This window comes from Eubalaena glacialis, chromosome 16 (genome assembly GCF_028564815.1).
Source record: "Eubalaena glacialis isolate mEubGla1 chromosome 16, mEubGla1.1.hap2.+ XY, whole genome shotgun sequence".
Classification (NCBI taxonomy): Eukaryota; Metazoa; Chordata; class Mammalia; order Artiodactyla; family Balaenidae; genus Eubalaena; species Eubalaena glacialis.
In genome coordinates, this window is record NC_083731.1 from 90,136,413 (window position 1) to 90,148,573 (window position 12,161).

Here is a 12,161-nt window from a genome sequence, read left to right on the forward strand (position 1 = left end):
AAAATCTCTCAGGCATGAAGAAGAGCACCGTCGTCGTGAAGAGGAAATGATCCGACACAGAGAACAGGAGGAGCTGAGGCGACAGCAGGAGGGCTTTAAGCCAAACTATATGGAAAATGTAAGTAAAATACTGGTTAACTAACATGATTTTACATTGTCAGGTGGATGATATATATTTAGAATTCTTTAGATTCTGCTTTATATAGTAATATATTTTCTAATCTTTCTGAATTTGTCATGTCTATGTTAAACTAACGAATTTCTTAACCTCTTACAGGTAGTAAATTAAAATTAGTTTCTGAAGATAATCATGCTTTATGAAATGAATATTAAATTTTTCTCCATTTTACTTTATCTTTTAATTCCTACTAAATTAGGAATCTTGATAAATTCATCTCCACTTGACTGATTTTCACCGTTAATTGATATTAAAAATTCTTTAGTTTGGTAGACATATAGAAAAGTAGAAGTAGTGTGTGCTCATCACTCAGCCATAACAGTTATCAGTACTTGGCAGATCTTTTTCATCTTTAAGTATACCCACTTTCCCTAATTTTTTTATATGAAACCCCTGACTTCATATGATTTCATTCGTATTTCAGTATGTATCTCTAAAAGATAAGGACTCTCAAAAAATGTCTTTATCATATCTTAAAAATTGCCAGTTATTTAATATTAACTAGTAAAAGCCCCAGTTTGCCCAAGTCTTACTTTTTTTTTTTTTTTTAAAGTAATTGGTTTCTTCAGATCGGTTGATAAAATCCAGTCATTTTAGTCTATAGGTTTTCTCTCCCTCTTTTTCGTTTTCTCCTTATTTTTTTTTTAACGAAACAGCTCCTCGTATAGAGCATCTCACGTCCTGGATTTTGTTGACTATATCCTTGCAGTGATGTTCAACAAGTTTGTTATGCCCGTATTTCTTGTAAACTGGAGTTAGTTCCAAAGACGTTATCTGACTCAGGGTTTTGTTTTGGGGAGGCAAAATGGTAGGGCAAAAAAGGATACTTCAAGTAGGTTATAACCCACAGGGTCTTAATAATAATTAACAGAGTCTCATTGTTCACCTTAGATGAATGCCAGCTTAACAACTCATTCTAAAAAATACTTACCAGTATTTTTTTCCTCTAGCTGTTCAAAAGCCATGATTCTTTAGTAAGTAAGTTTCTGAGGCTAAATGTATTAATTCCAATCATTGGTGTCTTTTTTCTGACTGTCTCTGTCCCTGTTCTTTTGTCCCTGGAAAATTAAAAAAAATTTTAAATTAAAATGAATACAGACAGCAAAATAAATCCTAAGTAGAATAGCAACAAGAACTTTTTATCTTACCTTCCATCAAGTAAATATCCTTTGAATGAAAATTATATGGCATTTAAATTCAGTTAGAAATTTTTTTATTATTTATAAGTCACACTAAAAGTTTAAATTAATAGATTTTTAAAATCCCATTAGAAAATTAGTTTAGTACATTTTTTAAGCATTGTGAATTTTCTTTTTGAATAATTTCTAGCATTATTGCAATTCTCTTTTCCTCTTGGATACATAGCACTTGCATAGTGACATATTTAAACGGTGGTCTTCTCCTTTTTCATGGTTACATTTGAACATAAATCTGTTGGATTTATCAATGTGAGGATATTTTATGATATTACAGAAGAATGTGGAATTAAAAAAATTTTTCAGGCGCATATATTTTGAAAACTAGTAACTAATGTTTTTATTTTAAAATACAGTCAAGATGTAAACCACATGTGATATATTTCTTAGAGAAATTTTATTTCATTCCATTGAGGATTAGGAAATTCTTCCCAGTTCTTTTATGTACCTCAACGTATCTTTTTTTAAAAAGTGCCTGCTTATAGTAAAGTTGGTGGAATTAGCTTTCTTAATATTTTTCTGGCATAAACTTTATATTCTTGGAGCAAATGTGTAGCTGTGTGTAATGATGTAAATCATTTAGGGACCAGAAGGAAATGATTAAATAAAATATATTCTGTTAAACTTAAGTTGGCTAAATCATAAGCTTGATTGCAAACTCTTCATTCTTTGAAATTTCACAGTTTTAAAAAAACTTATACCAGTGTTTTTTAATATGTTCAGTGGTATTTAATATAGGTATAATTAATGAAGGACAACAGATAGTTTCGACTTTACTTTTCTATTGAAAAACTATTTAGAAACGTTGCTACAGTTTAAAATGGAAATACTGCAAATTCTTAAAAACATTCGAATGTTTCAAAATCATTTTAGTGGTGGGTAAAATTTTATAGATAGCCAAGGAACTTTGAGAATAAGCAAACTAGATATTTAAAAATATGACAGATTTATTGGCATTTCAAAAATAGATCATTTATTGTTTCACAAGTTTATGCTCTTAGAAAACTTGGATGATCAAATATTTTAATATTAAGATATTTTTAAGTAGTTACTTAAAGTATGTGTTGCATATTTGAAGCATCATAAGATTAATTGGGTGGAGCAGAGATCTGCAAACTGGAGCCTGGAACCTCCGTCCATTTTCATACCACCCTACCACAGAGCTGAGAATGGTGTTTACATTTTTAAAGGGTTGATGGACAAGAAAAAAAAGACTACTAAACAGAATATTTTTGACCCACAAAACCTAAAATACTCTTTGGCCCTTTATAGAAAAAGTTTGCTGAATCCTGGGCTGGAGTGTTGGTGACTTTTTTTTTAAATTAATACTCATGTTAGGCCACAGAGTCACTATGTTCTTAATTTTCTGGAAAGGAATCATAGTATGTAGTAATGGAATTAAATATCTAGGGGAAAATATAGCCTTTGTTCTATTTTTAGATTTTTTGAGATTAGAAATTATGAATAGACACAAGTTTTTCATCATTTTGGTATCAGTTTTATTTGGTTCCTAACTCCATAATACTTGTTAATATAAACTAATCAATCACTAAAGAAATATTAACAAAAGCTCTGTACTAGTCTTGACTGGTTTGTGTTAATAGAAGAAACATTGAGGCCATTGTTGCATTACTTATTCTTCATTTACTTTGAAAACTGTCTTTGGGAAAAATTGTTAAACAATTTTAATGTTTGTTTTTGTTTTTAAAAGCTTTGAAATTAGGCCCTCTTATGTGCTTCTCTTTTTTCACTGTTCATTATAAAGGGAGGAATCAAATGGTAAGTGTTCAGCTTGCCTGGGTAATAAAAGTCATGTAGGTTTACTTGGTTCGTTTTAAGATGCCACCTCACATTTCTTTCTAATATTCCTGTTAGGAATATTCCAGCACAACTAATAGTATGGGCTTTGAAGTATAAAATAAATATTTATTTTGTCTTGAATAATATATATATTTTTTAATGTAACAAAAGACGCATCTGGGACTTCCCTGGTGGTCCAGGGGTTAAGACTCCTCACTCCCAATGCAAGGGGCACAGGTTTGAACCCTGGTCGGGGAACTAAGATCCCACATGCTGCATAGCGCGGCCCCCGCCGTTCCCAAAAGAAAATATGCGTCATGTCTGGTCATGGTTTTTGGTTTTTGGTTTTTTTTTTTTTTTTTTTTTGGTTAGCTTTCAAATTTATCATAATATTATGACATACATGTGAATATATTTTTAAGAGTTTCAAGGATATGCCAGCTCTTCATCAATTAGAAGCTGTCATTTTAATTTCATACCTTATTCCTCCTAAGAGGAAGTCATGCTCTTTGGTAATAGATCTGGTAATTATAGATTAAACATGTTAGTTTTCACTCCTGTAGCATAACACAGTTTTGACTCCCATAACAATGTATATATTTTTATTCTGTGCCTTAATTACATTTAGGTTTATCTTTACCATAGTGTATTTGAACCATTTTCTAGATAGTATTTATTAGGTTGAAATTTTCTACTTATCGCAATTTTACAGCTTTTGAACACATCACAGAGGTTATTCTGTTACAGTAAGAATTTGTGAGACTGTTTATGATTGTCGTGTGACTTTTTAATATTAGGTTGTTTCACTTACTGTAGATTCAGTAGTTTAAACATTTAAGTACTGCTGTGTACTAGTCTTTATTTGTGGATACAGTTTGGTTTGGCGTAAAGGGGAGATTTTAATTAGAATATTTTTAAAATGCAGTTTCCTGGAGTAAACTTTGCTTTCTTGGAAAAATGAGTATGTCATAAAATATCTAAATGTCATTCTGGCTTTAGTAGTTGCATCATGTAGTTATAAAAATACTTTGATTAGGAAAATTGGGGCAGTGCTCAGATTGGATGCTACTTTGTTTTAAAACTTAAGAAGTTTCTTTATCTGGCATGGTAAATATTAATGTTTGGTTTTTAGTGAAGAAGAGAATAGCCCTTCATATCTGTTTTAAGATATATACATGAATTGATATGGAATAACTTTTATTCCTGTTTAAGTAGGTGAGACTGGCCCTCGAGAAATGAACACGTGCATTAAGACCCGAATGTGTATTATATACCAAGGCAGTAATTTCACCCATGTTCCTTAGAGGTATTCCTTTGTAGCTCCTGGGATTATTGAACAGAGAGGCCACAGCAGATGTAGCCTGGCTAAGAGGGTAACACCTCTTCCATGGTAGTGTTTCAAGTTGTGCATCATAAGCACTCAGGGAGCTTTCAAAAAATGTGGGTTCTCAGGTCTCCGTCCTACTTAATTGATTCATTTGTGATCCCAATAGATTCTGATGGGTTGTCCATTGACAGTTTCGACTAAATACTGTAGTTTTCAATCTTTGCAGCACATCTGTGGAACGTAGAAAAGAAAAATGCCTGAGATCTAATCCAGTGGGTCTGGGTTGGAGCCATGGGATCTGCATTGTAAAAAGCTCTTCAGCTTGCTTATTTTCATTGGCAAAGATCGAAAACCACTGGCCATATGTTGCAGTGAGACATATGTTGAGATGAGAATAGTAGTAGCAGTTGAATTTTTTATGGGACCTGGGGAGTTTTAAGGGAGAGCTCAGGGTCATTGGACATGGCAGACACAATTCACACAGTTAACAGTATAAATGGCACAGCATTCTCTGTGAATCGTGCTCTGTGGGATTTTGGTGTGGCAACTTTTTGTTGGGCTTTCATCCTATATATGGAAGGGAGTATTATCTCAAGTGATACATTAATTTTTAGTTTTTAAAATATTTCATCTGGACTGGAGGTCTACAGACGAGGGTAAGCCAGGCCAAATCTGAACGCTGCCTATTTTTTTCTGAACAGTTTTATTGGAACACAGCTGTATTTATGTTTTGTTTATGGCTGCTTTGCCCCAAAATGGCAGCATTGACTAGTGGTGACATAACTCTGAGGCTGTGTCAAGACTCTACGGCCAGCAGAGCCTGGAATACTATCTGGCCCTTTCCCCAAAAAGTTTGCCGACCTCTGATCTCAGGCCAGTCTGAGAGTTGGGGGGGAATCTATAAAAAGTGGCTCAAAAAAAAAAAAGAAGTGGCTCATGTTAACCAAACTCATAAAGAGTTTGTGACTTAAAATGTAATTATATTAACTTATATGTTCTTTTTCAGTGTTTTTTAGAAGGTTTATTGAGCAGAGTGCCTCATATCCTAGAACCTTGGTTCTTGTATTCAGAAGGTTCATTAGTAGTCATGGTTATAAATCAGAGCAGAAGTTATGGGAAGAGCTGATAAAGGTCACTGCCGCGCCCCCCCCCCCCCTGCCCCCCATATCTTGGAGTGCTCAAGTCTTTTTGTTTCAGGCGTTGAGACAGAAAGCATTACCTCCTTTTGACCAGGACTGCCACAATTGGCCTGTTGTTTAACTTTATGCCAGTCCCTTCTTGCTTCTTGAGTGGGTATTGTTTCTCTTATCATCATTCCTTGATTTAATTATAACCTAACCCCTCCCCCCATGTTCCCTGTACAAAACTCAGAACAGAAACTGTAGCCAGTCATGAACTTTCATGAATAGGTGCTGCCAGAGCCAGCTGGTCCCAGTTGTCACTTACTAACGAGGAGGTACAGATATGTTTTCTGAAATAGTTTGTGAGTTTTTGAGAGAAGCTGCCATTTTGTGGTTTTCACATGGCCATCACTTCTCTTTTTCAGTAAATTATTTAGCTCTAACAAGTAATTTGGTTGTATTGAAGTAGAAGATTGCGTTATTTTGGAAGGCTACATATCTGACACATTTGAACAAAGGACATATTTCACAAGGGGTTTTTATAGCCTCTTCATCATCCTATGGAAATAACTGAAGAATTATTTGCTGTAGTGTTCGGAGTCAGATTTAGATGTGGGAAGGTTATTACCTATTGCTGGTATAATGGCAGCCCGCTTCTGATGGTTTGGACGTGATGGTAAAAATCAGAATGGATAGTAACAGTTATATTGCCGTGGCCTCTCATAGAATGCTCTAGTTGTGCCCAATTTTTGGTTATTAATATGTTTTCATTTATTTATTTACTAAAATAATTTGGTTTCCTACAATGAGTGAAGAACTTTTCTGAATATTTAAGGATGGTACATAATTGGAACTTAGACTTTTATCGTCAAATGAAAACAAAGATACATGTTTATAATGCTAACATATACTCTAGGAAGTGATCCTTAGGATTTTGATGATTTGGGGCATTTGTGTTGAAGATATAATATCAATTTTAACCAGCTGTTGAAATCTTTGATCACTTCTCAAAAGGATTATTTAATAATTTTAATATCTAATTATTTGTAAGGAAAACTTTAAAATTTTCTTTTCTTTTTTAACATCTTTATTGGAGTATAATTGCTTTGCAATGGTGTGTTAGTTTCTGCTTTATAACAAAGTGAATCAGCTATACATATACATATATCCCCATATCTCCTCCCTCTTGGATCTCCCTCCCACCCTCCCTATCCCAGCCCTCTAGGTGGTCACAGAGCACCGAGCTGATCTCCCTGTGCTATGCGGCTGCTTCCCACTAGCTATTTTTCATATTTGGTAGTGCATATATATATCCATGCCACTCTCTCACTTCGTCCCGGCTTACCCTTCCCCCTCCCCGTGTCCTCAGGTCCATTCTCTACGTCTGCATCTTTATTCCTGTCCTGCCTGTAGGTTCTTCAGAACCATTTTCTTTTTTCTTTTTTAGATTCCATATCTATGCGTTAGCATACGGTATTTGTTTTTCTCTTTCTGACTTCCTTCACTCTGCATGACAGACTCTAGGTCCATCCACCTCACTACAAATAACTCTATTTCGTTTCTTTTTATGGCTGAGTAATATTCCATTGTATATATGTGCCATATCTTCTTTATCCATTCATCTGTCGATGGACACTTAGGTTGCTTCCACGTCCTGGCTATTGTAAATAGAGCTGCAATGAACATTGTGGTACATGACTCTTTGAATTATGGTTTTCTCAGGGTATATGCCCAGTAGTGGGATTGCTGGGTCGTATGGTAGTTCTATTTTTAGTTTTTTAAGGAACCTCCATACTGTTTTCCATAGTGGTTGTATCAATTTACATTCCCACCAACAGTGCAAGAGGGTTCCCTGTTCTCCACACCCTCTCCAGCATTTACTGTGTGTAGATTTTTTGATGATGGCCATTCTGACTGGTGTGAGGTCATTGTACTATACCTCATTGTAGTTTTGATTTGCATTTCTCTGATGATTAGTGATGTTGAGCATCCTTTCATGTGTTGGCAATCTGTGTATCTTCTTTGGAGGGATGTCTATTTAGGTCTTCTGCCCATTTTTGGATTGGGTTGTTTGTTTTTTTGATATTGAGCTGCATGAGCCGCTTGTAAATTTTGGAGATTGAATCCTTTGTCAGTTGCTTCGTTTGCAAATGTTTTCTCCCATTCTGAAGGTTGTCTTTTTGTGTTGTTTATGGTTTCCTTTGCTGTGCAAAGCTTTTAAGTTTCATTAGGTCCCATTTGTTTATTTTTATTTCCATTTTTCTAGGAGGTGGGTCAAAAAAGATCTTGCTGTGATTTATGTCATAGAGTGTTCTGCCTATGTTTTCCTCTAAGAGTTTTATAGTGTCTGGCCTTACATTTAGGTCTCGAATCCATTTTGAGTTTATTTTTGTGTATGGTGTTAGGGAGTGTTCTAATTTCATTCTTTTACATGTAGTTGTCCAGTTTTCCCAGCACCACTTGTTGAAGAGGCTGCCTTTTCTCCATTGTATATCCTTCCCTCCTTTATCAAAGATAAGGTGACCATATGTGTGTGGGTTTCTCTCTGGTCTTTCTATCCTGTTCCATTGATCTATATTTCTGTTTTTGTGCCAGTACCATACTGTCTTGATTACTGTAACCTTGTAGTGTAGTCTGAAGTCTGGGAGCCTCATTCCTCCAGCTCTGTTTTTCTTTCTCAAGATTGCTTTGGCTATTTGGGGTCTTTTGTGTTTCCATACAAATTGTGAAATTTTTTGTTCTAGTTCTGTGAAAAATGCCATTGGTAGTTTGATAGGGATTGCATTGAATCCGTAGGTTGCTTTGGGTAATATAGTCATTTTCACAGTGTTGATTCTTCCAATCCAAGAACATGGTATATTTCTCCATCTGTTTATGTCATCTTTAATTTCTTTCATCAGTGTCTTATAGTTTTCTGCATACAGGTCTTTTGTCTCCTTAGGTAGGTTTATTCCTAGGTATTTTATTCTTTTTGTTGCAGTGGTAAATGGGAGTGTTTCCTTAATTTCTCTTTCAGATTTTTCATCATTAGTGTATAGGAATGCAAGAGATTTCTGTGCATTAATTTTGTATCCTGCTACTTTACCAGATTCATTGATTAGCTCTAGTAGTTTTCTGGTAGCATAAAATTTTCATCCAAACTCGGACAAGTGAATGTGAGTACTATGTAAAATTACTTTTTTTTTTTTAACAGCAGGCATAAAATAAGCTGTCTCAGGCAAACCAGGATGTGTGTGTGGTCACCCTAATCATATGTTACGATTATAAGTAGCATTTTCCCCCTCTGTTTTATCATTCATGTTTAGAAGTCTTTTGAATGAATCCAGATTGAAATGGTTACCATGTCCTTTATATTCTTTAACCACTTCATCAGAGGACACTTTGTTGGACTTAATTATTTCTGTGTCATATTAGATGACTCTATTGTCTTCTTCGGCCTTACCTCCCATTAGAGTTACAGAGGAGCTCGTATTCCACAAAAATTCCCATATCCCTTTTTCCCTCCTGGGGAGTGTGTATACTCAGCACATGCATAACTTTCCCTGACTACTCACCCCAGGTGTGATCCTATATCATTTTTAATATGATTCTTTTTTAGTACTTATATTGCCATCTAATTATTTTCTCACAGTTGTCCAATATTTGAGCCCTCTTGAGTTTTTTGAGGTCAGGAATCTTGTATTTGTTATATTGTAGTTACTGAGATGTAAATTGGGAGAGTTAAATAGTTGTTTGATGTCTTCTTTTTCAAATGACAGCGTGCAGCTCAATCATACAGTTTTGAGGGTTCTTTATGAGCCACCAAACCTCAGTATTTTTATTTAATACTAACGTTTCAAATGTTCAGCATCAGTAGTTTTGAAACATAGGTGGCATTGAAACGCACCTATTGATGTATTTTTGTAGAGTTCATAATGGAATCACACAGTAAAGAGTAAATTTTAAATTTATTTATTTATTTATTTTTGGCTGCGTTGGGTCTTTGTTGCTGTGCGTGGGCTTTCTCTAGTTGCGGCAAGCGGGGGCTACTCTTCGTTGCAGTGCACGGGCTTCTCATTGCGGTGGCTTCTCTTGTTGCGGAGCACGGGCTCTAGGCACGCGGGCTTCAGTAGTTGTGGCTCACGGGCTCTAGAACACAGGCTCAGTAGTTGTGGCGCACAGGCTTCGTTGCTCCGTGGCATGTGGGATCTTCCTGAACCAGGGCTCAAACCTGGGACCCCTGCATTGGCAGGCGGATTCTTAACCACTGCGCCACCAGGGAAGCCCAAGAGTACATTTTAAACAGTAAAATAACCATTTTTTGTGCTTGGTTTTCAGCACACGTAACTTTTTAGTATGCAGATTCCACTTGACTATCCCTTCAAGATAGTTAGTCTTACACAAAGACTGGAGATTCCCTTTAGTAGGAAATATTTGTTTCCTGTTTTTCCTGTGTTCAAAACAGTCCTGAGCTTCATAGAGAATACAGAGGGGAATCAAGCCCAGGGTCACATCTTTGAGGATTTTAGAGTATTTTAGGGACCAAGGACCTATGTGGGGTAGGTTAAGAGACGCAGCTAAAAAGTTCTGAGAGTTTAGAGAAAATTGTATGCTGGAGAGTGAGTGTGTAGTCTCTGCACTGTTCTGGGGCTCTTTTGGGTGCATTTTAAAAACTGATGTGATTGGTTTATTATTCCACTGTGTTGTAGGTATACCTCTGTCTTTTCATTTGAAATGGTAAGTTCTTCTAATCTTACTTGGTTCAGAATGGTCAGATCTTTTAGGTAATGTTTACCTTTTTAGAGGGGTTGGAGAAGAGGAGAGTCAAGATTGGCGAATACAAGTGAACTAAAGTGAACACGTTTTTTGAAATGTCCACTACATGCAGTGCAAACAATAGGAATTTTGTTCAGTTATTAAATAGCTTGAAGTAATAACAGAAGGTTCTAGGAAGACATAAAAACTTGTTAGTTCTGCTTTGTGATTTCTTGTTGTAATATTTAGAGCCCCCTACAGGAGTTATCCTACACAGTGATTATGTAAAAAAAAATTTTTTTTAAGCCAGTCAGTATCCCGTATCTTCTGTACTTCATATTGAGGGCATGAAGCTCTGTAGTATCACCTGAAATGTCAGAATTTTTCTATCAAAGCAAACTAGATAAATGTGAATATCGATATCCATGTGTAATTATTAACAAACTGCTAGTGGCAGGGAGCAGAAAACTTGGGTTTGTAAGTGTGCTCTGCTGATGAAATGCATTTACTTCTGTTTAAAATTTCAAGTAATTTAAAGTAAATGGGTGAGTTTGCCTCTTTGTCTTATGATATCCTCCACTACACTGTGCACCACGTTTCAAATCCTGTCTTTTCTGGTTATAAATTTGCCACGATTCTCATGATATATATAACGTCTTAATTTGACGTATTATTGCTTTTTATAAATCCTGCTTTTAAACAATAGAAATGCTTGTATAGTAGTTTATCTTATAACTGTAAATTTTAAATAACTTTTTGAGTTGTATTTAGTTATCATTTAAATATTTTAAATATTACTATATTTTGAATCTGTTGCTTTGAGTTACCTACTTAGAAACAATATATAATTTGTCAGGATTTCAAAGCTTCTGGTAGACTGCTAAGATAACTTGTTTTATGTCTAGTATCACGAATAGAAAAAGATACTCTCCTCTTTTAAATACGTACTTAATTCTTCATACATTGGAACACATGTGCTTTGTTTGCTTTCTTCTGTTGGTGGGACCGATTTGGAATTGCTTCTCGTGCAGCTTATATTTGCTCTTTAATTTAATCTTTCATCCCTTGATCTGGCCAGTCATAATAGTTGTTTTGATTTTGATATGGAAATGTACTGAGTAAGAGGTTATAGGTAAAGAAATGCAAACCAGTCACCAGTATTATATGTGCATTGGTAAGATGTAATTAAAAGTATTATGTCTGTGTTGTAGTTGGTATTCAGATTGCTGATTTCTTTAAGAGTTTGGGATAAAATAACTAAATTTGAAGAATAATTATATATATTCCTAATTAATTTCATTTTTTAAAAATTAATTAATTTATTTTTATATTTATTTTTGTCTGTGTTGGGTCTTCGTTTCTGTGCGAGGGCTTTCTCTAGTTGCGGCGAGCGGGGGCCACTCTTCATCGTGGTGCGCGGGCCTCTCACTGTCGCGGACTCTCTCGTTGCGGAGCACAGGCTCCAGACGCGCAAGCTCAGTAATTGTGGCTCACGGGCTTAGTTGCTCCGCGGCATGTGGGATCTTCCCAGACCAGGGCTCGAACCCGTGTCCCCTGCATTGGCAGGCAGATTCTCAACCACTGCGCCACCAGGGAAGCCCTAATTTCAGTTTTTAAAAGCAGCTTTTCAGAGGGAGTTTGCCATGGCAGTTGAAAAGGCTAAAGTTGAAAATGTCCCTCAGGTATATAGATTAGAAATAAAATTCTAAGCTCAATATAAATTTGTTTAAAAAATTGATTTGTTTAAAATATTTATTCCCTTCTGTGTCTTGATGCATGCTAGATTATGTGTAGTTATATTTAAT

The 12,161-nt window shown here is 35.4% G+C and overlaps 1 protein-coding gene across 1 annotated transcript in view; it reads left to right on the forward strand.

Annotated features, from left to right (window-relative positions):
- Window positions 1-12,161, forward strand: part of PSPC1 (paraspeckle component 1) — a 59,607-nt gene that overhangs the window by 33,473 nt on the left and 13,973 nt on the right. Inside the window, exon 6 of the mRNA XM_061171121.1 lies at window positions 13-118. Coding sequence (XP_061027104.1) covers window positions 13-118 — 106 coding nt within the window. The remainder of the gene's footprint in view (window positions 1-12; window positions 119-12,161) is intronic.